Below are 27885 nucleotides of genomic sequence, written 5' to 3'. Positions count from 1 at the left end.
CGGGACGAGCTCTTTCTCAAATGCCGTGACCTTTGTGCTCCACAAGCTAAAACATATTAACGCGTCTGAAGTTCATTACTCTCCAAGAGTGAAAGAACGTGCCTGAAGAAGCACATCAACAATTTTATCAACTACTTGTAACGCTGGTGATAAGTAAAGCAGAAGATTATCGTTTAAATTCTCGTCGACGACGGTGTGATTAGTTCTGGAGCACAACCTCGGTGTGAGGCACGATCTGAAAGGAAATAGGCTGTGTCCTTCCCAGCATTAGCCTTAAGAAAGCTCAGAGAACGTAAAGCTAGTAACCCAGAGAGAGACGTGAACCAATGTCCTCCCGAAGGCGAATTCAGTGTCTTCACCATTGCCGCAACGTAGTTGGTGGCACGATGCAGCGTTGTCCGTTTGTACTGGCCACAAATGGAATTGAATGGACAATAATGACTGTTCCTACGCGTATTTTTGATATTTTCTATTGGTGCAAAAATTTCTTTTCTTGTCTTATATGATATAGACAACATCTGTGGAGAAGTTACGTCATTATTTTTCGAAGAGAAAATAGCTCTCTTTACACAGAGTCTGATATCTAATCTTACCTTCTAACTGTTTTAAAGAATATGTTCCCGTCTTAAACAAATGCCGCCACAAGCACTTACGTATGCAAGGCTGTCGTCTGACGACGTAGATAGCACTTCCACGAATAGGGTGTATTACTGCTAGTAGCCTAAGCTTTTGCTGGCACCGGCTTGAGCTGAAGGACGGAATATTAGAGTTTAAGTCCTGTCGACAGTGGAGTCATTAGGGGCAGAGGCTTGGGCGGCAGCGAAAGATCCGGCAGTGGTGTTCTCCAGTATCCTTTAGGAGAGAAGTATGACTACTTTCAATGAAGTATTACGGCCGCCTCAGTCGTTAGTCAACATGTGCAATAGACACCTTAATTACGTACAGGCTGCACAGAGCGCGAAGTTCCAATGACAGAAGCTCAAAGGAAGATTAATGGCAGAATTAAATTAAATCCTACTATTTGACTGACACAACTGAACAGGAAAGCAAATGACCTTCAGTCTTGCGCAAAAACAAATCTGTGACAATGTTCACATGATCATCACAAAATGTGAATTTTCAAAATGCTTAACAAAGGAGGACAACTGTATGAAAATGCAGTTGTTCATATTAAATTGTTGATGGAAGAGGAATTTGGTTACGAAAACGAATTAGTTTTATGGTATTTGTTCGAGGCCGATCAACTTTTAGTAACGTATGACAGAGCGGAAATCTGGAATTGTCTGAAATGAGAAGTTGTCACAGGACGATGGCGAGGTCTGCGAAGAGTGAGTTACTTAGAAATTCTTGCATGCTGGCACGACCTTGTATAAGTCCAATCAACGAAGGAAAATCAAGGGAAAACATTTGTGTAGTCACCAAATTTTGTACAGTGTTTTGAAGAACTGCCATATTAATTTTTTGTCTAAGACTAATAGTCTCCACATTGCAGGGGATGGAGAAATCGCACTAACGCGCGGTTCTGGCGCTGCAGTCTGGAACCGCGAGACCGCTACGGTCGCAGGTTCGAATCCTGCCTCGGGCATGGATGTGTGTGATGTCCTTAGGTTAGTTAGGTTTAACTAGTTCTAAGTTCTAGGGGACTAATGACCTCAGCAGTTGAGTCCCATAGCGCTCAGAGCCATTTGAACCATTTTTGAGAAATCGCAGATTATTAAAAATATTGTTTTAAGCCTACAAAATCTTTAAATGAAGTAGATTGAGAACAAATATTAAACGTGTGTACCATGTCTAAGTGCAGCTGAGTGGTATGAAGGGCTAAATTGCGTTCCGGGGAGGGGGGCAGGGGTACGTGGGTGGTAGCTGTGCGAGAGAAGGTAGGTCACAAGATTGCGGTCACGCATTTCCCTCCTTCCTAGGTCTGCAAACGGAAGATCGAACAGGTGATTCCCCGCTCTATTTTTCCCACTACGGCCCAGGAAGAAACTTCAGCGCGTTTCACAAAATTGTACCGACCCTGCACAGCACACCTCCATGAATCTGAGCAGCCGTCTTCGGTTGTTTGCAGATGACGCTGTCGTTTATCGACTAATAAAGTCATCAGAAGATCAAAACAAACTGCAAAACGATTTAGAAAAGATATATGAATGGTGCGAAAAGTGGCAGTTGACCCTAAATAACGAAAAGTGTGAGGCCATCCACATGAGTGCTAAAAGGAACTCGTTAAACTTCGGTTACACGATAAATCAGTCTAATCTAAAAGCCGTAAATTCAACTAAACACCTAGGTATTACAATTACGAACAACTTAAATTGGAAAGAACGCATAGAAAATGTTGTGGGGAAGGCTGATCAAAAACTTCGTTTTATTGGCAGGACACTTAGAAAATGTAACAGACCTACTAAGGAGACCGCCTACACTACGCTTGTCCGTCCTCTTTTAGAATACTGCTGCGCGGTGTGGGATCCTTACCAGATAGGACTGACGGAGTACATCGAAAAACTTCAAAGAAATGCAGCACGTTTTGTATTAGCGTTAAATATGAGAGAGAGTGTCACAGAAATTATACAGGATTTGGGCTGGACATCATTAAAAGAGAGGCATTTTTCGTTGCGACGGAATATTCTCACGAAATTCCAATCACCAACTTTCTCCTCCGAATGCGAAAATATTTTGTTGACACCGACCTACATAGGGAGGGACGATCACCACGATAAAATAAGGAAATCAGAGTTCGTACTGAAAGATACAGGTGTTCATTCTTTCCGCGAGCTAGATTGGAATAATGGAGAACTGTGAAGGTGGTTCGATGAACCCTCTGCCACGCACTTGAATGTGATTTGCAGAGTATCCATGTAGATGTAAAGCTACATGTAGGAAGTACTAATGAAGCAAAATGGAAAGAGTACGGCGAATTGAAAAAGAGAGGGTGGGAGAGAGAGTGAGGTATATACGTCCATATGATAAATCCCTTCCATCGAAAATTTCTCTTCTCCATACCTTTCTGCGTTACCACAGATGACATGGCACTGATCTCATTTGTACTTTTAAAGATTGCAGTACACGCGCTGTACCTATTTGCTTCCACCGCCCTGAGTGGAATGCAGAAGTTCTAATTAATGTTCGCCAGTCTGCAGTCTTCTATTGTTGTCCCCTGCGCAGAAAACAGCGTGCAGGTCGTGAATCCGTTTCTTGAGGCTGCAATAAACTCTTAGCGAGGATCCGATATCTTAGAAACAAAATTCCACTCGCTTTTTATTAGCAGAACACGAGAAACTGCACAATTACATTCCACTTCAGAGCCACAAATAATTTCGATTCTTCTATAAAATAATGAAATGCGTATTCCCGTAATTAGGCCTACTATCACACTGTTCACAACTGCATGGCCAAATAAGCAGAGTTTGCTAATAAAATCGTAACTGACACCTACTGCGGCAGACAAAGTGTCTGTCCTCCGACACTGCCCAATCAGTTCTAACATTTACAAACTATACATTGCTAATTAAGTCTTAACTGATACCGACTGCGACAGACAACATGTCTATCCTCCGAGACTACCGAACCAGCTCTGATCTTACAGCCGAACCACTTCGCCCGCCATCCAAGTTAGGTGCGATAAGAAGATCACCGAAATGTTTCGTCTGCCTTTTCGTGTAGCTGTTGTTTATTATTCTGCTAGTTATTAATGCTTGTGAAATAATGGAATGGTAGAACGCTATTGAGAGCTACTTTAATATGAAATGCAAGTAAATACGCTCTTTAGTTTTTTTTTTAATATTAAAAACAGAAGATTATCATTTTGGCGCGCAACTTCCGAATGCAGCAGCCAATCATGGAGAATGACAACAATTTAGGCAATCTTTCTCACGACACCCAAACCGAACAAACCATCTGTCATCGGTACCTCACACCACAATTACGTCATCTTGCCACTGCTGCCTCCTCAGCAGCTGTAAGGAGAGCTTCTTGTAGCCAAATATGATGGCTGTAAACCCAGAGATTTTACAAGAGCATAGAGACATCTTGTGAGATGGTTACAGGGTAAAAACAAACTGGATACCATAACAAATCTTGGCTTTATTGTGAATAATAAAATAAGTAATGGGTGAGTAACTATGAGTAATACAGTGAATGAATTGTCCTAAGGACTGAAGTGAAGCCAGTGACAACCACCATTGTACAGGTTTACTTGCAGGAAATAGAATGCATACATATGTTGATTAGATTAGATTACATTACATTAATACTAGTTCCATGGATCATGAATACGATATTTCGTAATGATGTGGAACGAGTCGAATTTTCCAATACATGACATAATTAGGTTAATTTAACAACATACTTAAGTTAATATAACAACTTTATTTTATTGTGTTTTTTTGTTTTTCTTTATTTTTTATTTTTATTTTTTTATTTTTTTAATATTTTTTTTGTTTTTTTCTTAATTTATAACTAAAAATTCCTCTATGGAGTAGAAGGAGTTGTCATTCAGAAATTCTTTTAATCTCTTCTTAAATACTTGTTGGTTATCTGTCAGACTTTTGATACTATTTGGTAAGTGACCAAAGACTTTAGTGCCAGTATAATTCACCCCTTTCTGTGCCAAAGTTAGATTTAATCTTGAATAGTGAAGATCATCCTTTCTCCTAGTATTGTAGTTATGCACACTGCTATTACTTTTGAATTGGGTTTGGTTGTTAATAACAAATTTCATAAGAGAGTATATATACTGAGAAGCTACTGTGAATATCCCTAGATCCTTAAATAAATGTCTGCAGGATGATCTCGGGTGGACTCCAGCTATTATTCTGATTACACGCTTTTGTGCAATAAATACTTTATTCCTCAGTGATGAATTACCCCAAAATATGATGCCATATGAAAGCAATGAGTGAAAATAGGCGTAGTAAGCTAATTTACTAAGATGTTTATCACCAAAATTTGCAATGACCCTTATTGCATAAGTAGCTGAACTCAAACGTTTCAGCAGATCATCAACGTGTTTCTTCCAATTTAATCTCTCATCAATGGACACACCTAAAAATTTGCAATATTCTACCTTAGCTAAATGCTTCTGATTAAGGTCTATATTTATTAATGGCGTCATACCATTCACTGTACGGAACTGTATGTACTGTGTCTTATCAAAATTCAGTGAGAGTCCGTTTACAAGGAACCACTTAGTAATTTTCTGAAAGACAGTATTGACAATTTCATCAGTTAATTCTTGTTTGTCAGGTGTGATTACTATACTTGTATCATCAGCAAAGGGAGCTAACTTTGCCTCTTCATGAATATAGAATGGCAAGTCATTAATATATAATAAGAACAACAAAGGACCCAACACTGACCCTTGTGGAACCCCATTCTTGATAGTTCCCCAGTTTGAGGAATGTGCTGATCTTTGCATGTTACGAGAACTACTTATTTCAACTTTCTGCACTCTTCCAGTTAGGTACGAATTAAACCATTTGTGCACTGTCCCACTCATGCCACAATACTTGAGCTTGTCTAGCAGAATTTCATGATTTACACAATCAAAAGCCTTTGAGAGATCACAAAAAATCCCAATGGGTGGTGTTCGGTTATTCAGATCATTCAAAATTTGACTGGTGAATGCATATATGGCATTTTCTGTTGAAAAACCTTTCTGGAAACCAAACTGACATTTTGTTAGTACTTCATTTTTACAGATATGTGAAGCTACTCTTGAATACATTACTTTCTCAAAAATTTTGGATAAAGCTGTTAGAAGGGAGATTGGACGGTAATTGTTGACATCAGATCTATCCCCCTTTTTATGCAAAGGTATAACAATAGCATATTTCAGTCTATCAGGGAAAATGCCCTGTTCCAGAGAGCTATTACACAGGTGGCTGAGAATCTTACTTATCTGTTGAGAACAAGCTTTTAGTATTTTTCTGGAAATGCCATCAATTCCATGTGAGTTTTTGCTTTTAAGCAAGTTTATTATTTTCCTAATTTCAGAGGGAGAAGTGGGTGAGATTTCAATTGTATCAAATTGCATAGGTATGGCCTCTTCCATTAACAGCCTAGCATCTTCTAATGAACACCTGGATCCTACTATATCCACAACATTTAGAAAATGATTATTAAAAATATTTTCAACTTCTGACTTTTTGTTCGTAAAGTTTTCATTCAATTTGATGGTAATACTGTCTTCCTCTGCTCTTGGTTGACCTGTTTCTCTTTTAATAATATTCCAAATTGTTTTAATTTTATTATCAGAGTTGCTGATTTCAGACATGATACACATACTCCTGGATTTTTTAATAACTTTTCTTAATATAACACAGTAGTTTTTATAATTTTTGATAGTTTCTGGGTCACTACTCTTTCTTGCTGTCAGATACATTTCCCTTTTCCGGTTACAAGATATTTTTATACCCTTAGTAAGCCATGGTCTGTTACAAGGTTTCTTACGAGTATATTTAACTATTTTCTTGGGGAAGCAGTTTTCAAATGCATTTACAAAAATGTCATGAAATAAATTATATTTTAAATTGGCATCAGGTTCACGGTACACCTCATCCCAGTCTAACTGCTGTAGGCTTTCCCTGAAATTTGCAATTGTTAAATCGTTGACTTGACGTACTACTTTGGAGGACTGTTTAGTATTGCTGAATGGAGCTATGTCATATATTGTAACTAGCTGTGCACCATGATCAGAAAGACCATTCTCAACAGGCTGAGCATTTATCTGGTTAAACTTATCTTGGTCTATAAAGAAGTTATCTATCAGTGAGCTGCTATCCTTTACCACCCGAGTAGGAAAATCAATAACGGGTGTCAAATTGAAAGAACCGAGTAATACTTCAAGGTCATTTTTCTTATTACCCTCTTTCAGAGCATCTACATTGAAGTCCCCACAAATAATAATTTGCTTCCCCCTGTCTGACAGATAGCACAACAAGGAGTCCAAATTTTTCAGAAATAGATGAAAATTTCCTGATGGGGACCTATATACAGTTACAATTATAAATGTGCCTTTATTTAATTTAAGCTCACAGGCACATGCTTCTATATGTTTCTCTACACAAAACTTTTTTGTTTCTATACTTTTTGCACAATGATAACTTTTGACATATATGGCAACTCCTCCTTTCTCCATATTTTCTCTCATTGCATGTGCAGAGAGCTTATATCCACTTACATTTACCTTATCCATATCAGTAACAATGTGATGCTCAGACAGGCATAGTATATCTATTTCATTCTCAGCTTCTAAATCTTCTAAACAAACCAGAAGCTCATCTACTTTATTCTTTAAACTCCCAATATTTTGATGAAATATACTTACATTATTTTTAATTATACTTTTATGAGAACCTTTCCTTATTCTAACATTTGCAGTACTCTCCTGTCTGAGTTTCTCATTGTGCTTAGGCCTAGTTCCTATACCAGTGGTCACACGGTGTTCAGAGAGGCAGATTATGTCAACTGGGTTGGGTGACTTTAATTCATCAATGCAATTACCTAGGACTGAGATACAACTTGGTGGAGATAAAATTTCTGGTGATTGGTGAAAATTTATAATTGATAGCTGTGATTGGTGATCCAATGTGCTAGAATTGTGCTGTTTAATTTCTTTCCTAAACTGAAGATTTGTTTCAATCCTGACCTCTCGTAGAACTTGACATCTTTCTGTCTTACCTATCCTAAAAAAGGTGCTGCTCCAACACCTGTAACCACTGGTATTTTACCATTCATGGCAGTGCCTCCCCCCTTAAATTTCCTGCTATTACCCCAGCCAGTTTCCCCTTCCCTTTCCTGTTGAGATGTAGGCCGTGCCTGGTATATTCCCACCTACTGAGATAATCAACAGGAACCACATCAATATGAGCCCCCACACCCGACCCAAGCAGCCGTTCCAACTCCAAATTAACTCTCCCAACAGAAGAGTTCAAATGAGGCCGGTCATGGCGTCTCAGGACAGATACAAATTCAACATTGGTGTGTCTCGATGCCGACGCAATCTTTACCAGGTCACACTCTATACTGTACCCAGGATCTCTGTCGATGCTGTTCCCTGGCCCTCCCACAATAACCACGGTGTCTTCCCTGGTAAATCCTTTACAGAGTGAACCTAAATCCTCTGTCACCTGATCCAGACTAGCACTTGGTTTGAAAAAATTTGTGACCTGGTATTCTGGTCCTAATTCCTCCTGCAGAAGGAATGAAATTAACAGTAAATGCAAACATGTAATACCACAATGAGCAAGTGAGACAAGCTAAAATAATTAAAGAGATTGCCCGCATCTCGTGGTCGTGCGGTAGCATTCTCGCTTCCCACGCCCGGGTTCCCAGGTTTGATTCCCGGCGGGGTCAGGGATTTTCTCTGCCTCGTGATGGCTGGGTGTTGTGTGATGTCCTTAGGTTAGTTAGGTTTAAGTAGTTCTAAGTTCTAGGGGACTTATGACCACAGCAGTTGAGTCCCATAGTGCTCAGAGCCATTTTTTTTTAATGAAAGAGATTATCATAGGATAAATCAACACAACTTACAAAGGTATTAAGTGTAACACTAGAGAAAAAGTAGAAGTTTTTGTGTAAGAGGTGTGGTAATGGTGACTAATTTGGAAAGACGCATGTTACCACAGCATCAAGCCAATAGAATATTTCAACATTCATGCTCTTGAGCAAGGAGTGTCTCTAATGTTTTATATAAGCATTCTGGCATATTTCACATAATGAGCTGATCAACATATTCACTCATTGCAGTTGCAGTAGAGCTTTTGTGACTTTTGGTGTATGGATCTCTTCCCATCAGGAAGTATCACTGCACAATACCAGGAGCTAGAGACACGTGTTACAATGGCGTTGTGTAATTTCCTCCAGGGGTTTTTCATTTAGCAACTGCACAGTGTGCTGCATGCTGTCTATGGTTATCCAGTTAATTTTAGCACATTAGCACATTACAGTTTGTTCATTCTTTGGAAGACCTCTTGATCTTCATCTCAGTCTATTCATATGCTTAGTAGTACCTTAGAGAAGGTATAATGTTAAGCAGTAACTCAGGACTCTATTGCTGTCTTTCCATTTATTTCAGTTTTGTGATACCTGTTTCTGTTACATTTTTTGGTGATTCTAAACCCAGTGCCTTAAAAGTAAGTGAATAAGATTTAACATAAGCTGCTTCAAGGAGGGATTTATTGTTAGCTGCTCCAAGCACAAAATGTGTTTGGTTGGTGCACAATTTTCGCAATTTTGACTGACTGTGAGGTAAATTGACACTGCAGTGTTCATATTTGGCATGCCAGCATAGAAGGTTTCACCGAATCAACTAAGTAAAACATCTGTACAATTAATGCATTTGTTTACATACTAACTTCAAACAAAGTTTTACATCACCCCGGTTCCTAGAACTCCTGAAGACAGATGTTGACTGTGGATATTATATCACAGACATAGTCCCTTTGACTGTTCAGAGAATTCACTAAACCCACTAAACCCACTCAAAGATGTAAACAACCATGCATGAGCAGCACCTATTAGACGGAGGGCGTCCGACAGCCGATCAGTTCCAGTCATTCTATCAAGAAGGACGTACACGGCTCATGTTGTCTGTAGTTCAACCACGCCTAGACGGTCTGCACGGCAGTTTGACTGCATCCACATTGTTACTTTGTGCCAGGAAGGGCTCTCAACAAGGGAAGTGTCCAAGCAATGTTGTTCGGACATGTAGGAGATGCAGAAAGACAGGAACTATCAATGACATGCCTCGCTCAGTCCGCCCATTTGCTACTATTGCAGTGGATGACTGCTACCTACGGATTATGGCTCAGAGGAACCCTGACAGCAATGCCACCATGTTGAATAATGATTTTTGTGCAGCCACAGGATGTCGTGTTACAAATCAAACTGTGCGCAATAACTGGCATGATGTGCAATTTCACTCCCGATGTCCTTGGCGAGATCCGTATTTGCAACCACAACACCATGCAGCACAATACAGATGGGTGCAACGACATGCCGAATGGACCGCTCAGGATTGGCATCATGTTCTCTTCATCGATAAGTGTCGCATGTGGCTTCAACCACACAATCATCGGAGACGTGTTTGGATGCAACCTGGTCAGGCTGAATGCCTTAGACACACTGTCCAACGAGTGCAGTAAGGTGGAGGTTCCCTGCTGTTTTGGGGTGGCATTATGTGGGGCCAATGTACGCTACTGGTGGTCATGGAAGGCGTCATAACGGCTGTACGATATGTGAATGCCATCTCCGACCAATAGTGCAACCATATCGGAAGCATATTGGTGAGGCATTCGTCTTCATTGACAACAATTCACGCCCCCATCATTCACATCTTGTGAATTATTTCCTTCACAAAAAAGACATCACTGGACTAGAGTGGCCAACATATTCTCCAGACATGAGCCCTATCGAACATGCCTGGGACAGATTGAAAAGGGCTGTTTATGGACGATGTGACCCACCAACCACTCTGAGGGATCTACGCTGAATCGCCGTTGAGGAATGGGACAATCTGGACTTATAGTGCCTTGATGAACTTGTGGATAGTAAGCCATGATGAATAACAGGCATGCATCAGTGCAGAAGGACGTGTTACTGGGTATTAGAAGTACCGGTGTGTACAGCAATCTGGACCACCATCGCTGAAAGTTTTGCAGTACGGTGGTACAAAATGCAATGTGTGGTTTTCATGAGCAATAAAAAAGGCAGTAATTATGTTTGTGTTGATCTCTATTCCAATTTTCTGTATGGGTTCTGGAGCTCCTGGAACTGAGGTGATGCAAAACTTTTTTGATGTGTGTATAAAACCTGACTTTACCAATCTTCCTTTGTGTGAGACAGTGTATGGCAGATTACTATGCCAATTTGACATTCTACATTCTCACATATTACTCTTCAAGTCACTTCTGCATCATATTTCATTGACAGCTCTCTTTTTTTAAATTTTGGCAACAGCTGGCCTATCCTTGTTTAAAAACAAATTTCATTGATTAATTATGAGTGAAATATGTTTATTTTTGAGAATTTTCGAATGCTTACAAAAGAATATTTCTGAAAATTTGTGTAAGTCGCGAGTGTTGCGGATAACTTATTTTTCTCAGCATTTGTGATTTAGAGTCACTATCTAACAATAGCCCACCCAGAATGCCAGTGTATATCAGCGTGAATAAATGTTCATTTTTGCAAGTTTTGGAAGTTACCATTGTTGTGCACATAACTTATCTCATAGTAAATTGGCAAATGTGATTTACATACTGTAGCACATACCAGCTACTGTAGAATGGGGTGTAGTGGGACATGTGGGGTGAAGTGGGATGTTATGTCATCTCTGGTATTTTGTTGGTGCTGACATTGAGTGGCTGTCTCTAAAAAGCGATCTCTTTACTTAATTGCGTTCATCAAAGTTTAACAAAGCAGATACATAGTGTTTGAAGCTTATTTTGCTGGTAAGCACTTCAGAGATTGTTTTTTTCTGTCGTGCCATAAATGGTTAAATTATAAAATATCCTTACAAACCTCTTCCAGTGCTCAGAAGAATATTAATGTAATGCTCAGCTTAACCTATAGTCTCAGAACTAGTATTGAGGTTATGTTTTATCCCAAATTGTCGTGATGTTATTGTCATTAATGTACTCAAGAGACTAATTAGTTTAAATAATTGCCATTTTCAGGGGTGAAGTGGGACATGGAGAAAAACTATAAAAAAGCTGTAGGGAGTGGTGGACTCTTTAAATATGATGAAAATGCGATGCAAAATGCTATTGCAGAGTACAGGAGAAGTAGCAGAAGCTTAAGGATCATAGCTGAGGAATATGGTGTTCCAAAAACTACACTGGCAAATAGGGCAAATGAAAAATTTAAGCCGGCCGCTGGTGGCCGAGCGGTTCTGGCGTTACAGTCTGGAACCGCGCGACCGCTACGGTCACAGGTTCAACTCCTGCCTCGGGCATGGATGTGTGTGTTGTCTTTAGGTTAGTTAGGTTTAAGTAGTTCTAAGTTCTAGGGGACTTATGACCTCAGCAGTTGAGTCCCATAGTGCTCAGAGCCATTTGAACCATTTTTGAAAAATTTAAGAAGAAACTTGGAGGTCAACAAGTTTTAAGTGAGGAGCTCGAAAATTTAATAGCGGCAGGAATTTTAACCTGTGCAGGATAGGGGTTTCCTCTTCAAAGTGATGATGTTAAGGACATAATAAAAACTTTTCTTGATGACTTGGAAACCATATGAAAAAATTCAAAGACCATAGACCTGGGAGAGATTGGATTCAGAATCTCTTTCGTCGATGTCCTAACCTCACATTTCGTCTTTCAGAAAATATGAAAACCTCAAGAGCTGCTGTTAATGAAGACTGCCTTACTGGATATTTCAAAAACTTGGAAGCTAATTTGAAAGACATTCCTCCAGAAAGGATTCTAAACCATGACGAAACAAATTTCACAGATGATCCTGGATCTTCCATGGTTATTGTAAGAAGAGGATGTCAACATACAGAGAGAGTTAATGTCCATAGCAAACAGTCAACCAGTGTGATGTTTACTGTTTCTGCTAATGGAGAAATGCTCCCCCCTGTTATTGTGTACAAGACTTCGGGTACAAGTCTCTATCCAACTTGGACAGAAGGTGGTGTTGAAGGGTCACATTATGCAGTAAGCAAATCTGGTTGGTTTGATATGCCATTATTTGAAGAATGGTTTGTCAAAATAGCTCTGGCATATCTGAGAAGGTTTGATGGAAGAAAAGCTGTCATAGGGGACAATCTTCCAAGTCGTCTCTCTCAGGAAGTGATAGGATTGTGTCATGATCATAACATTGCCTTTATAATGCTGCCTCCAAATTCTATACATCTAATACAGCCCTTGGATGTTGCAGTATTCAGACCAATGAAAGCAGCATGGAGAGCTGTTTTGCTGAACCGGGAGAAACTGTACAAGGGTGTCTGCCTTAAGTCCAGTTTCCAAAAAAACTGAAGGAAGCACTGGGAAGGTTGATAACATGCAGAGGAACATCATCTCTGGCTTTAAAGCATGTGGTATAATACCATTAGATCCTGAAAAAGTGCTGCAGAAGATTCTGAGGAGAGTTCAGCATTCCGAGTCTGAAAAAGTTTGGACAGATGTTCTCACTGAAAAGTTTGTCATAGCCAGATCTAGTGATTCCACAAGAAGCAGTGGTAGAAAACTAAATGTTCATCCAGGTAAGAGCATTTCTCGTGCAGATTTTGTCATGAATGTTTTCACAACTTCTGCCAACCATAATACTGTCTGCAAGCACCAGATGTCCATTGGTACCCAACAAGAATTCAAATTCCTAGAGGTAAGAAGAGAAGCAGGGAAATTAAACCTAAATTTGCACTGTCAACAAGAGAACAACCCAGAGACTTCATTGTGGTGAAATCCATCACAGAGCAAGGCCACCGAACAAAATTCTATGTGGGAGAAATCATTGGCGTACCAAAGGATAAGACAATTGAAATAAATTTTCTGAGGAAAAAAGTATGGGGGAAAAGTGACCATATTCTATTTCCCTCAAGTGAATGACATTCAAGATGTTCTATACACTGATATTGTTTGGAAAATTGACATGTATCAAGACGTCAGAAGAGGAAGATTTATCTTCCCAACACCGTCCAAGATTGTTGACATTGCAAAAGACCGATGAGAGAAAATTAGCGATGAACAGTGTACAAAGCTGCATATAGATTTGTAAGACAATTATTATCATGTTATAGTGCATTAAAATGGTCTTATTTTCAGAAAAAGTTCCTGAATTTAAAATAAAAGTTTTTCTCTACACAACTTTTTTGTACGGTAGCATATAACAAAAAGAATTTCTGCTTACCATACTCATTTGTGTTATTTCCCTCTCCTGCTTCACTGCCATAGTGAACTTGAGGGTATTTTGAACACAAATAAATGTCTGTCCCACTTCACCCAATCTTAAACAGTCCCTCTAGCTAACATTTAAAAAAAATATGAACCCAAACCTAGTGTAAAACATTGTTAGAAGATTATATATTTAAAGTTTCATAAAGTTTGGAAACAAAATTGGTAGGCAAATCTACTAAAAACCCGAAAATCTGTCCCACTTCACCCCATTCTACGGTAACATATCACATTACATCTAGTATTCCCTTTTCAACAGGAGTGTATATTATCTACATTTATCATACATTAACGCTATTTCCACGATTGTTAGCTACTATAAACTCAAAATGTAACTAGTAATTTTTACCACAGGTTTTTTTATTGTCTTAATAGAAATCTCATTTTGTGCTCTAATTGCTCAGTTCTTAGGGGGAATTACTAACATTTTAAGTCCAATATATTGAAAGACAATCAGCTGGTTCTAGTTTAAAGTTATTTATTAACTGCCCTGTAAAACACTGCATCAGCCACATACAGCACCAGTGCAAATGCTGTTCTCAAACACAGGATGAGTTAGTTGACAGCCATAAACAGCTGTAAATCGCCCTGACCATTGTCAGATGACTGGGAACTGCTATGAATTGATATGTTGGGAGAGCTCCCAAGAGTCACGTACCAGAGGTACCACTCTCTTCTGTTGGTCCTGTCTCCTCTGCAGGAAGTACAGTATTTGTCATTATTTGTCCAGTTGACTGCAAGTGGCCTGCCTGTGATAGGTCTAGGCATTCAGTACAGGGTAGATAGGTACCAGGAGGACTCAGGATGTTATACCAGTCCTCCTAACTGACAAGTCCGAGGTGCTGTCTTCCGCTGAAATTGAAACTGTGCTAGTGGGACTCACTTCACCTGTTGTGAAACCTGCTGTGGCCTGTGTGAAGAGGAGGCAAACAAAAAAGGGTAGGGGCCTATTAATCATTGGCAGTTCAAATGTATGGTGAACAATGGTACCTCTTAGGAAAATGGCACCAAGGGACAGGATGGAAGATCAGGTGCACTCTGCATGTATGCCTGGGGGCCTTATTCAACATGTCGATGAGGCTATTCCTGCAGCCCTTGAAGAAACAGGATACATCCAGCTGCAGATTGTAGTGCACAGTGGAACAAATGACATCTCTCATCTGGGCTACAAGTTCATACATGGATCATTCCAGTGATGGGCACAGAAGGTTGAAAAGGCCAGCCTCGTGCATGGAATTTCAATGGAGCTTACGATTTGCAGCATTGTCACCAGCACCGATTGTGGCTCCCTGGTTCTGAGTTGAGTGGAAGGATTGAACCAGAGACTCTGGAGGTTCTGTGAACAAATAGGCTACGATTTCCTGGCATTGTGTCAGAGGATTGAGAACTGTAGGATCCCCTAAATGGGTCAGGTGTGCAGTGTACATCAGAGGCTACTATGTATGTAATTGATGGTATGAGGTGCACACAAGGGTCTTTTAGATTGGGTTGAACTTCATCAACTCCAGATAATGACAGCTGTAGGGAATCAAGAAGCATTAGTGTGAGATTCAAAGACATGCCCCCCATGGTTGAGAGTAATAAAATTTTAGTAATTAACTGCTGAAGGCCTTCTGAAAAGCAGTGAAGTTCACGTAATACTGGGTACAGGAAGTTGGTTAAAACGTGAAGTTAATAGCAATGGGATTTTTGGGACAAATTTAAATGTATAACAACAGGACAGACTAATGGGAAATGTAGGTGGTGTATTTGTCACAGTAGACAAGAAGCTCAGATACAGCAGATATAAACTAAAGCTGCATAATAGATTTTGTGGGCAAGACTCAGTATCAGAGGTGGGCATAAAATGATAACTGGACCCTTCTATCAACAAGCAGACTCACTTCTTGATGTAACTGAAAATTTTAGAGAAAACCTCAGTCCATTTTTCTGTAAATTCCCCCATCATACTGGAATCTTCAGCGGAGATTTTAATCATTCAGCAAGCAATTGGGAAAATTAAAGTTTTGTTAGTGGTGAGTTGACAAGACATCCTGCAGATGCCTTCTCTGAAAAGTTCATATAACTGGGAGTTCAGAACCCCACCCGTGATGGAAATATACCAGATGTAATGTCAACAAACAGTCCTGACCTCCTTAAGGATCTCCACACCAAAACTGCTATCAGTGACCATGGCAAGGTTTGGTATCAATGATTACCAAAGTACAAAGGACAACTAAACCAAGCAGAAAGCTATATATGTCCAGTAAACTAGATAAAATAGCAGTAGTGTCATATCTCAATGAGGAACTTGAAACTTTAATCACAGGAACTTGAGGCTATAGAGGAAATATAACTCAGGTTTAAAAGGAGAGTTGTCCAGGCACTGGATAGATATGTACCCAGTAGAACAGTTCATAATGGGATGGAGCCTCCATGATATACACTTGCTGTAAAGAAACTTCTGAAGAAATAGAGGCTACTATATAATAGGTGTAAAACAAAGCATGGGTCTACAGATAGAGAGATGCTGAATGGAATACATTTGGCTGTCAAGAGAGCAGTGCATGAGGCCCTCAATGACTACCTTAGCAGAATAATGTCAAATGATCTTTCACAAAAACCAAAGAAATTTTGGTTGTATGTAAAGGCTGTTAATCACACCAGAGTTAGTGTCCAGTCATTCAGGGATGAGACACAAACTGAAACTCAGGCTAGCAAAGCGAAAGCAGAAATGCTTAACTCAGTTATCAAATGTTCTTTTACAAAGGAAAATTGAGGAGAATTGTCTCAATTTGAGAAACAGCAGGAATCGTTAAAATTGAACAAAGCTCCAGGGCTCAATGGAACTCCTGTCAGATTCTACACTGAATTTGTGGCTGAATTAGCCCTATTTTAACTATAATCTATCACAGATCCTGTGAGCAAAGAACTTTGCCCAGTAGTTGGAAAAAAGCACAGGTCACACCCGTTTACAAGAAGGGTAATACAAGTGATTCAGAAAACTTGGAACATATTCTGAGCTCAAATATAATGACACAACTTGGAAAAATGACCTCCTCTATGCCAACCAGTAACAATGCCAAAAACATCAATAATTTGAAATCCAGCTTGCACTATTCTCACACGACATACTGAAAGTTTTGGATCAAGGCAATCAGTTAAACACAGTATTCCGTGATCTACCAAAAACCATTTAACTCAGTACCACATGTATGCTTATTACCGAAAGTATAGTTTTATGAGGTATCAAACGAAATTTGTGACTAGATTGAGAATATTTTGCTGAGGAGGATGCAGCATATTATCTCTGATGGAGGTTCATTACAAACGTAGAAGTAACTTGGAGTGTATTCCAGGGAAGTGTGTTGGCATCCTTACTTTTCATGCTGTACATTAATGATCTTATGGACAACATTATTTACAAAGAGATAGAGGGGCTGGCCAGTACTTACCTCAGCTCAGTACAGCCAATAGATACACAAAAAAACAGAACCGAAAATTTATGTTCCTAGCTTTCGGAAGAAATGTTCCTTCATCAGAAAGGAGAGAGGGGAAAGAAAGGGAAGAAGGGAAAGTAGATTCAGTTACTTACAACTCAGGTTATGAAGCAACAGGGAAAGGAAAACAGGGAGGGTAGCAAGGATGGAGGCATGGTTGTCAGAGGGAAGCCAAAGATATTCTACTGTAAGTACTGTGCCAGCTTCAAACCAAAGAGGATGCATACAGAGGTAAAGAGGTATATAGTATAAAGATAAACACAACTATGTAGGATGAAAAGATGTGTGAATGGCTAAAGAGGAAAGGGAAAGAGAAGAAGACTGAAGAGTAAATGGGAGTGAGGTTGTTTAACGTAGGTTCAGTCCAGGGGGATGGCGGGATGAAAGGATGTGTTGGAGTGCAAGTTCCCATCTCCACAGTTCAGAGGGACTGGTGTTGGGTGGGAGAAGCCAAATGGTACATACAGTGTAGCAGGTTCCTAGGTCCCTAGAATTATGCTGGAGGGCATGCTCCGCTACTGGGTATTGGACATCTCCTAGGCGGACAGTTCGTCTGTGTCCGTTCATGCACTCAGCCAGTTTAGTTGTTGTCATACCGATGTAAAAGGCTGTGCAGTGCAGGCATGTCAGTTGATAAATGACATGTGTAGTTTCACATGTGGCCCTGCCTTGAATTGTGTATGTTTTACCAGTAGCGGGGCTGGAGTAGGTGGTTGTGGGGGGATGCATGGGGCAGGTTTTGCAGCGGGGTCGGTTACAGGGGTGACAAAATTCTCCCCACACCACCCAGAGTTGCCTTTTGTCGCCACCCTAACCTCTGTAACATCCTTGTTAAACCGTACAATATTCCCAGACTACCTTCTCTACCCAGCGGTTCCTACCCCTGTAACCGACCCCGCTGCAAAACCTGCCCCATGCATCCCCCCACAACCACCTACTCCAGCCCCGCTACTGGTAAAACATACACAATTCAAGGCAGGGCCACATGTGAAACTACACATGTCATTTATCAACTGACATGCCTGCACTGCACAGCCTTTTACATCAGTATGACAACAACTAAACTGGCTGAGCACATGAATGGACGCAGACGAACTGTCCGCCTAGGAGATGTCCAATACCCAGTAGCGGAGCATGCCCTCCAGCATAATTCTAGGGACCTAGGAACCTGCTACACTGTATGTAACATTTGGCTTCTCCCACCCAACACCAGTCCCTCTGAACTGTGGAGATGGGAACTTGCACTCCAACACATCCTTTCATCCCGCCATCCCCCTGGACTGAACCTATGTTAAATAACCTCACTCCCATTTACTCTTCAGTCTTCTCCTCTTTCCCTTTCCTCTTTAGCCATTCACACATCTTTTCATCCTACATAGTTGTGTTTATCTTTATACTATATACCTCTTTACCTCTGTATGCATCCTCTTTGGTTTGAAGCTGGCACAGTACTTACAGTAGAATATCTTTGGCTTCCCTCTGACAACCATGCCTCCATCCTTGCTACCCTCCCTGTTTTCCTTTCCCTGTTGCTTCATAACCTGGGTTGTGAGTAACTGAATCTACTTTCCCTTCTTCCCTTTCTTTCCCCTCTCTCTTCCCTGATGAAGGAACATTTCTTCCGAAAGCTAGGAACGTAAATTTTCGGTTCTGTTTTTTTGTGTATCTATTGGCTGTACTGAGCTGAGTTAAGTACTGGCCAGCCCCTCTATCTCTTTGTTAGTATTTGTTTCACATCTTTATATGAGATTTTCCATTAATCATTTGGACAACATTATTTTGCAGATAACACAGTTATCTATAGTGAAGTACAGTCTGAAATAAGATATATTTATATTCACTCGTATCATGATAAGACTTCAAAATGGTGCCAATTTTGGCAATTTGCTTTAAAATGTTCAGAAAAGTAAAATTGTGCACTTCACAAAATGATAAACTATAGTATGCCATGACTACAATATCAATGAGTCACAGCTAAAATCAATCAACTCATATAAATACCTGGGTGTAACACTTCGTACCAATTTGAAATAGAATGATCACATAGTCTCAATCATGGGTAAAACAGGTGTTAGACTTCAGTTCATTGACAGAATATTGGGGAAATGCAGTCAGTCTACAAAGGAGATTGCTGGCAGGTCACTCATTTGATCCATTTGATCCACCCTAGAATATTACTCAAGTGTGTGGGACACATACCAAACAGGACAACAGGGGATATTGAAAATATAGAGAGAAAGGTAGCATGAATGGTCACAGGTTTGTTTGGTCAATTGGAGAGAGTCACAGAGATGCTGAAGAAACAGAATTGGCAGTCTATTGAAGATAAACATAAACTATCCCGAGAAAACCTGCTTACAAAGTTTCAAGAACTGGTTTTATATCATGGCTGTAGGACTCTATACGACCCTCTACAGCTCACTTGCATGCAGATTGTGAGGACATGATTAGATTAATTACAGCATGCATGGAGGTATTTAAACTGCCACTCTTCCTGTGCTCATACATGAATGGAATGGAAAAACCTTAATAACTGGTGCAATGGTACATACCCTCTGCCATACACTTCAGTAGTTTGCAGAACATACATGTAGATGTAGATATTGATCTAGTCATTGATGTAGACTCACAAATGCCTATTCCTTTGACAGTGTGTGTCATGTTCAAAGAGTAAGAAATGGTGTGAGGAGGAGTATGGCATTTGGCCAGATTATTGTAAAGTTTGGGAGAGCACTGAAAAGGTAATTTGATATTTTTTTAGAAAAAATATTATGGTGGGGTTCATTACAGGGCATAATTTTGGTCAACCATTATCTTGATGTAGAAGTTGTCTATTGTAATCCTGGCAGGAGTACTCCTGAGTGCCTAGAAGTACAAACCATTGGTTCTTAGGGAGTCAGTAGGATGAAGACTGGGAGAGACATCATGAAAAATCCACTTCAAACTGAGTTGGTGGGATATCATGAGAAAAGAAGGCACTGTGTATTTAGGTAATGTACCAGCTTTTGAAGGTAAATGTTTTTCAACAATTGTGGGATTATAGAAGAGGGATCATCAGAAGAGTGACAAATGTCCAAGTGTCGATATTGCTATTTGCTTGTTGTTGGTTCCAAGATATATCAAAGTATGGAATTAGCCATCAGTGAGACACAGAATGGTAACATGTGATATATGTAAAAGAAAAAAATAAGATGAATCTAATATCTCTTATAAAAGGAACAGCTTTGCAAGACTGATATAACTTTCAAGAAATTTGTTCTTTCCCAAATGCATATGTAATTTATCTTGCAAGTGACAACTAATTTCATAAAATATTATTTCTGTTACAGCTTATGTACTATGTGGCTGCCCCCATAAAAAAGTCAGGATAAAGTATGCTGGATATTACAATGCAAATAAGAGGACTGTTACTGTAGAAACTCCCAGATCTGGAATACAGCGAAACAGTAAGAGGTTTACACCAAAGAATGGTAGAAGAAAGCGAATCCCTTCACAAGATGAATCTTGTGCTGGAACGGACAGAACAGAAAGATGTATAAGGTAAAATTACTTATATTCATGATTGTACTTAAAGAGAGTTTTCTGTCAAGGTTGTGCCTGGAAAGTGTTATAACTCATGTAAGTCATATGTATGATGTGATTAATATCAGAGCAGATGGATGTTTTTCATGGACGCAAAATCCTTAATGTAGTTGATGTTAGATGAGATATCCTACACAAGTGACAAGATATTAGGTCATAACCACAGCCAAGTCAAAAAAACCTACGAAGTTTTTTAATAATGATTATGAAGTACACTCTTAGAAACTAGTATACATTTTACTGTTTAACACGGCAAGGAATCAGTATGGCTCCCAAATGAATTTGATGTGGAGTCCACACCATGAAAAATCACAAATCCCTGGCACCAGGGCAGAGAAGGGTGGCTACATATTACTGGAGAGTTGTCTCTAATTCAGTTGATCTGCATTGTAAGTCTTTCACCACCACTTATTTTCTGACACCAGCAGCTCTTCTCTGTAGTTCCTACTCATTAGTATTAACCTAATATTACTGGTCCGCCATAAAATACCTGAACACAAATTTGGTTTATCTTTCCTGTAGTTTGTTAACAAAGGCAGATAATTGTAGGACTGGGTGAAAAGCCCAGGGTCTTGGCTTATTTCTACAAAATTATTTCTCGCAATTATTGATACCTCAATGTAACTACACTACTGGCCATTAAAATTGCTACACCATGAAGATGACATGCTACAGACACAAAAATTAACTGACAGGAAGAAGATGCTGTGATATGCAAATGATTAGCTTTTCAGAGCATTCACACAAGGTTGGCACCAGTGGCGACACCTACAATGTGCTGACATGAGGAAAGTTTCCAACTGATTTCTCATACGCAAACAGCAGTTGACCGGCATTGCATGGTGAAACATTGTTGTGATGCCTTGTGTAAGGAGGAGAAATGCGTACCATCACGTTTCTGACTTTGATAAAGGTTGGATTGTAGCCTATTGCAACTGCGGTTTATCGTATCGCGACATTGCTGCTTGCGTTGGTCAAGATCCAATTACTGTTAGCAAAATTTGGAATCGGTGGGTTCAAGAGGGTAATGTTGTGCTGGGTCCCAATGGCCTCGTATCACTAGCAGTCGAGATGACAGGCATCTTATCCGCATGTCTGTAATGGATCGTGCAGCCACGTCTCGATCCCTGAGTCAACAGATGGGGATGTTTGCAAGACAACAACCATCTGTACGAACAGATTGACAATGTTTGCAGCAGCATGGACTATCAGCTCGGAGACCGTGGCTGCGGTTACCCTTGACGCTGCATCACAGACAGGAACGCCTGTGACGGTGTACTCAACGACGAACCTGGGTACACGAATGGCAAAACGTCATTTTTTCGGATGAATCCAGGTTCTGTTTACAGCATCATGATGGTCACATCCGTGTTTGGCGACATCATGGTGAACGCACATTGGAAGCATGTATTCGTCATTGCCATACTCACGTATCACCCGGTGTGATGGTATGGGGTGCCATTGGTTACACGTCTCGGTCACTTCTTGTTCGCATTGACGGCACTTTGAACAGTGGACGTTACATTTCAGATGTGTTATGACCCGTGCCTCTACCCTTCATTCGATCCCTGCGAAACCCTACATTTCAGCAGGATAATGCACGACCGCATGTTGCAGGTCCTGTCCGGGCCTTTCTGGATACAGAAAATGTTCGACTGCTGGCCTGGCCAGCACATTCTCCAGATCTCTCACCAATTGAAAACATCTGGTCAATGGTGGCCGGGCAACTGGCTCATCACAATACGCCAGTCACTACTCTTGATGAACTGTGGTATCATGTTGAAGCTGCATGGGCAGCTGTACCTGTACATGCCATCTAAGCTCTGTTTGACTCAATGCCCAGGCTTATCAAGGCCATTATTACGGCCAGAGGTGGTTGTTCTGGGTACTGATTTCTCAGGATCTATGCACCCAAATTGCATGAAAATGTAATCACATGTCAGTTCTAGTATAATATATTTGTCCAATGAATACCCGTTTATCGTCTGCATTTCTTCTTGGTGCAGCAATTTTAATGGCCAGTAGCGTATATTCAAGCTCTCTGAATGATGATTTTGAAGCTACAGCAAAATCTAAAATTTATGTCATATGTAATCCATGAAGTGCTTTGCTGGAGACACATTGATACAGGGAATGGTATAAATTCAGGAACAACAGACCCAAACCTTAACTCACGAGGAAAACAAAAATGTTTCTAATTTCCACTTATAAAAGTCCTAGGGCACTGATACAACCAATAATGGCCCATGTCCAGAGATTTCTGTGCTACAACAATGGTCACGTAAAACAAAGTACCCCACAACTTGATGTCTGATAAGCGAAAGAACAGTAGCAATTACGGTATTTATAATCAACTAAACAAGGCAGTAATAACTCCTACTGCTGTGGTACACACAAGACATAAAGTATTTACTTGTCACAGTGCTGAAAGAGCATTTTGGAATACTCATTGACCATTTTGACATTGGTTAGTTAGGTGTATAATAATAATTAGCTCAGTCACAATAAAGTAGTATTCCTTTTTTATCCATTAGATGCGAGAGAGCTGCATACATTGCTTTAGGTATTTGTTTCTCTAACATGAAAACTGTACTTCGGCAGAGATAGGTTGGTATTCATTGTCTGCTACAGATTCTAGGAGTCTGTAAAATGGAAATTAGAGACAGTCAGTTGTGTCTTTTATGTTAAAACAAATGCTAGCTCTGAGCAGGAAAGAGATTTTGCATGTTTTCTTTTTACTCATTCATTCATTAGGCCACAAGCCAGCTTTCGAGCTATTTAAGGACCAAGAAAGTTTTAATAAATGAATAAATTTGCTATAGAAGTTCAGTAGCTGCCTGACTTCCTAAAATTTTTGATCTCTCTAAATTGTCACTTTTTGATATTACATCACACTATTTCAGTCTCCTTCATTGTGGCATGTAGATACTGGGCAATATAGAGAAACAGGACAATGATAAAAAGGATACAATTAACTAAGACAATATTTTATATAGTTTGTTTAGATGCAATAAAGAAATGCAAAGGTCTGTACAGAAACAGCAAGGGACTTTATTAGTGCTTCTCATTACAGAACATGTTCCAGTGAGTCACTAAATGGAAACACTAACTTCAATAGACAGAGGTAGTAGTTTAGTTCTTAACCCAACAGTTAATATGAATACAATCATTATCAGCATATTTAAATGTCTTAGGACTAAATATATTTGTAATAGATTTAGATATTTGCTACATCTGTCATGCAAAACTTTTAAAAAAAGGATGTAAAGCTAAGAAAAGGGAACTAAGATGCAAGCTGGAAACTTCTGTTAAGTATATTCTTCAAAAATTATTCAAGACAACCAACCCATGTCCTACTCTGTCCCTCCCGTCTGATGAATAAACTGGTAGCAGAGTGTGGTTGCAAACAAGAAATTTTAGTTTTAATTAATTTATTCACTGAATGAAGAAAATACATTAGACACACTTTACGACAACACACACAGTCTGCACAAATTAAATTGATACTTAGCACAGTGGCTTATTGGAGTAACTGTAAATTAAAAATGCCACTACAGTCACTTCTATCAGCCATTACACAAAGTGTTAACTTAATTTGTGCAGACAGTATATGCACACTCAATGAACACAACAAATCCAAAACATTCCCTCTACCAAAGATGTACACATATCAAACAAATCATAAGAAGATAGTATAGAACTGTTATTCTTTCACTACACTTCAGTCTGCAACTTTAAATCTTTTTAATCCTTGTGATAATTTTTCAAAATTTTGTTTGCCCAATGATTTTGTAAAAGTGTCAGCTAACTGATTTTCTGTAGCAATGTACATAATATTTGTTTTCCTTTTAAAATATAAGTATCTAATAAACTTATACTTAATATCTATATGTTTTAGTCTTTTATATTCCATTTACAAAAATAAGCAATACAAGACTGATTGTCTTCATAAATTATGAGTTTTTCAGTCATCAAAAATTTAGATCACGGAGCATTCTCAAACCACAAATATTTTACAACACATGTTGCAAGTTATACAAATTCTACTTCTGTAACAGGCTACTTTAAAGTACCTCATCTTTTTAGTTCTCCAACTTACAGTGTTAACAAACAGCTTGATTTTCTATGTGAGCTCTTGGCCCAATCATCATCAGAATAAGCTATGAAAGTTTCATTGTTTTCTTCATTTTTATAATGCATCCCATAATCTGTAGTGTCTCTTCTCTTTAAATTTTTCCAATGGATAACTTTGTTAAAGATTTAAATACACTGAATTGCCAAAGAAACTAGTATAGGCATGCATATTCAGATACAGAGATATGTAAACAGGCAGAATACAGCACTGTGGTTGGCAGTGCCTATATAAGACAACAAATGTCTGGTGCAGTTGTTAGATCAGTTACTGTTGCTACAGTGGCAGCTTATCAAGATTTAAGTGAGTTTGAACATGGTGTTATAGTTGGGTTACGAGTGATGGGACACAGCATCTCCGAGAGAGTGATGAAGTGGGGATTTTCCCATACGACCATTTCACGGATGTTGCGTGAATATCAGGAATGATCCTGCAAGAATGGGACCAATGACAACTGAAGAAAATCATTCAGCATGACAGAAGTGCAACTGTCCTGTAGAATGCTGCATATTTCAGTGCTGGGTCATGTGAACCATTCAATGAAACATTGTCAATATGGTCTTTTGGAGCCAAAGGCCCACTTGTCTACCCTTGATGACTACCAACACAAAGCTTTATGCCTCACCTGGGCCTGTCAACACTGACATCGGATTGTAGATGACTGGAAACATGTTGTCTGGTCAGATGAGTCTCATTTCAAATAGCATCTAGGGGATGAATATGTACGGGTATGGAGACAACCTCGTGAATCATCCATGGATCCTGCATGTCAGCAAGGGACTGTTCAAGGTGGTAGAGGCTCTTAATGGTGTAGGCATGTGCAGTTGGAGTGATATGGGATCCCTGATACATCTAAATAAGACTCTGACATGTGACATGCACATAAGCATCCTGTCTGATCACCTGCATCCATTCATGTCCATTGTGCATTCCGATGGACTTGGGCAATCCCAGCAGGACAATGCGATACCCCACATGTCCAGAATTGCTAAAGAGTGGCTCCAGGAACACTCTTACAAGTTTAAACACTTCCAGTGGCCACCAAACTCGCCAGATATGAATACTATTGAGCATATGTGGGATGCCTTGCAACATGCTGTTCTGTAGATCTCCACCCCTAATAGTCTTATGGATTTATGGACAGCTCTGCAGGAGTCATGGTGTCAGTTATCTCCAGCACTACTTCAGACATTAGTAGAGTCCATGTCACATCGTGTTGCAGCACTTCTGTGTGCTTGTGGGGGCCTTACACAATGTTAGGCAGGTGTACCGGTTTCTTTGGCTCCTTGGTGTAATTAACAGCACAGCTTAAATCAGGTCATGTTGTTTGAGTTAATGATGCAATCATTCTATTAATTCTCTGTAAGGCACTTTATCATACAATCTTGTTTGTAATTCAGTACTAGGAGTGTGTTAACTGGCTTGCATTCATTTATATCAAACCTCTTCAATAGGTTTTCCAAGTAAGTTTTCTGATTCAAAATTATTCCATCTTCACTCTTATGTGTCTTAATTCACAAGAACAGTCTGAAACCTCCAAAATATTTCATTTTAAATTTACCCCTAAAGCTAATTTGAATTCTTCAATTTTCATCTTATCATTCTTTAAAATGATAACAATAGCTGCATACAACAAAAAATGAGCCTTCGTGTTTAAGTTCCTATAAGTATATAGACACCTATTGGCACTGATTTGCACAAAGTGTAGAACTTTGAGAAAACAGACTTCTCAGACATGAAATTCCAAGATCCTGAGGCCATCTTTAAACCATAAATTGCCTTGTTTCTCTTACATACAGTACCTGGTTCTACATAAAGTCCTATTCGTATTTTTATGTAAATTTCTTCACCTAAATTTCCATGAATAAAAAAAAAAACTTTTATATCTATTTTATTTGAAATCAATTTTTCCTGATACATAATGGCAAGTAATGTTGTGAGTTGTTAACCTTGCTACAGAAGCATGTTTTATTATAGTTAATACCTTTTCTTTGAAAACAACCATGAGAAACTAGTCTTATGTTGCCTACATCATCATGTTTCATTTTAATAACTCACTTGGTCTCAATGGTTTTCTTGTTCTTATTTTCAGGTAATTCAAATACTGGTTTCATTTATTACTCAATCTCTTCTGCTGCTGGGAAGTCATTCTTCTTTGTCTGATCTGATGTAGATGACACTGAATGTCCTCGGAACATCCTTGAAGTATACTTCTGCACTCACTTCTAATACTGCATAGTCTTTCATATATGCCAGACATTTTCTTTCTCTGCACTTTTGCATATTTCAGGAGATCTCATTTATTCAACTTCATTATCACTTGATATATTGTCATTTCTGTAGTCATTAATATTCTCTTCATCAATGGTAACCTCATTGTTGTCTCGGAGAGAACCAATCTTCATTATTAAAATCAGAATGATTTTCATGAAACTTGGCTTCTCTTCCAAGAATTATGTATCTCTCTTCCAGACACCATAGCCAATATCCTCTAACACAGCGCCCAACCATGAAGGACTTCCCTGTAATAGAATCAAATTTTTCAACAATCACTTCTTCAGGAAGTTTTAAATATGCCACACAACCAAACACTTTCATTTTCTGAAACTTGGGCATTTCACTGTACCACAGAGTAGCAGGAACTGTCACTTTTAATGTAACACATTGATGTTCCATTTATTAACAAAACAGCAGTCTGTACTGCTTCTGACCAAAAAGATTTTTTTAGTTTATTGTTCAGCAACACACAGTGAGCCTTGTTTGTAATGTTCCTGTTCATCTACTCACTTACTTCATTTTGTTGTGGTGTAGC

The 27885-nt window shown here is 39.3% G+C and overlaps 1 protein-coding gene across 1 annotated transcript in view; it reads left to right on the top strand.

Moving 5' to 3' along the window:
* LOC126254906 (protein unc-13 homolog 4B-like) overlaps positions 1-27885 on the top strand; it is a 142262-nt gene that overhangs the window by 58272 nt on the left and 56105 nt on the right. The window contains exon 3 of the mRNA XM_049955348.1: positions 20689-20899. Within this exon, the coding sequence (XP_049811305.1) occupies positions 20689-20899 (211 nt within the window). The remainder of the gene's footprint in view (positions 1-20688; positions 20900-27885) is intronic.

The sequence above is a fragment of the Schistocerca nitens genome, chromosome 1 (assembly GCF_023898315.1).
Source record: "Schistocerca nitens isolate TAMUIC-IGC-003100 chromosome 1, iqSchNite1.1, whole genome shotgun sequence".
NCBI classification, from domain to species: Eukaryota; Metazoa; Arthropoda; class Insecta; order Orthoptera; family Acrididae; genus Schistocerca; species Schistocerca nitens.
The sequence above is the reverse complement of the archived record's forward strand: the minus strand, read 5'-3'. Positions and strand labels throughout refer to the sequence as shown.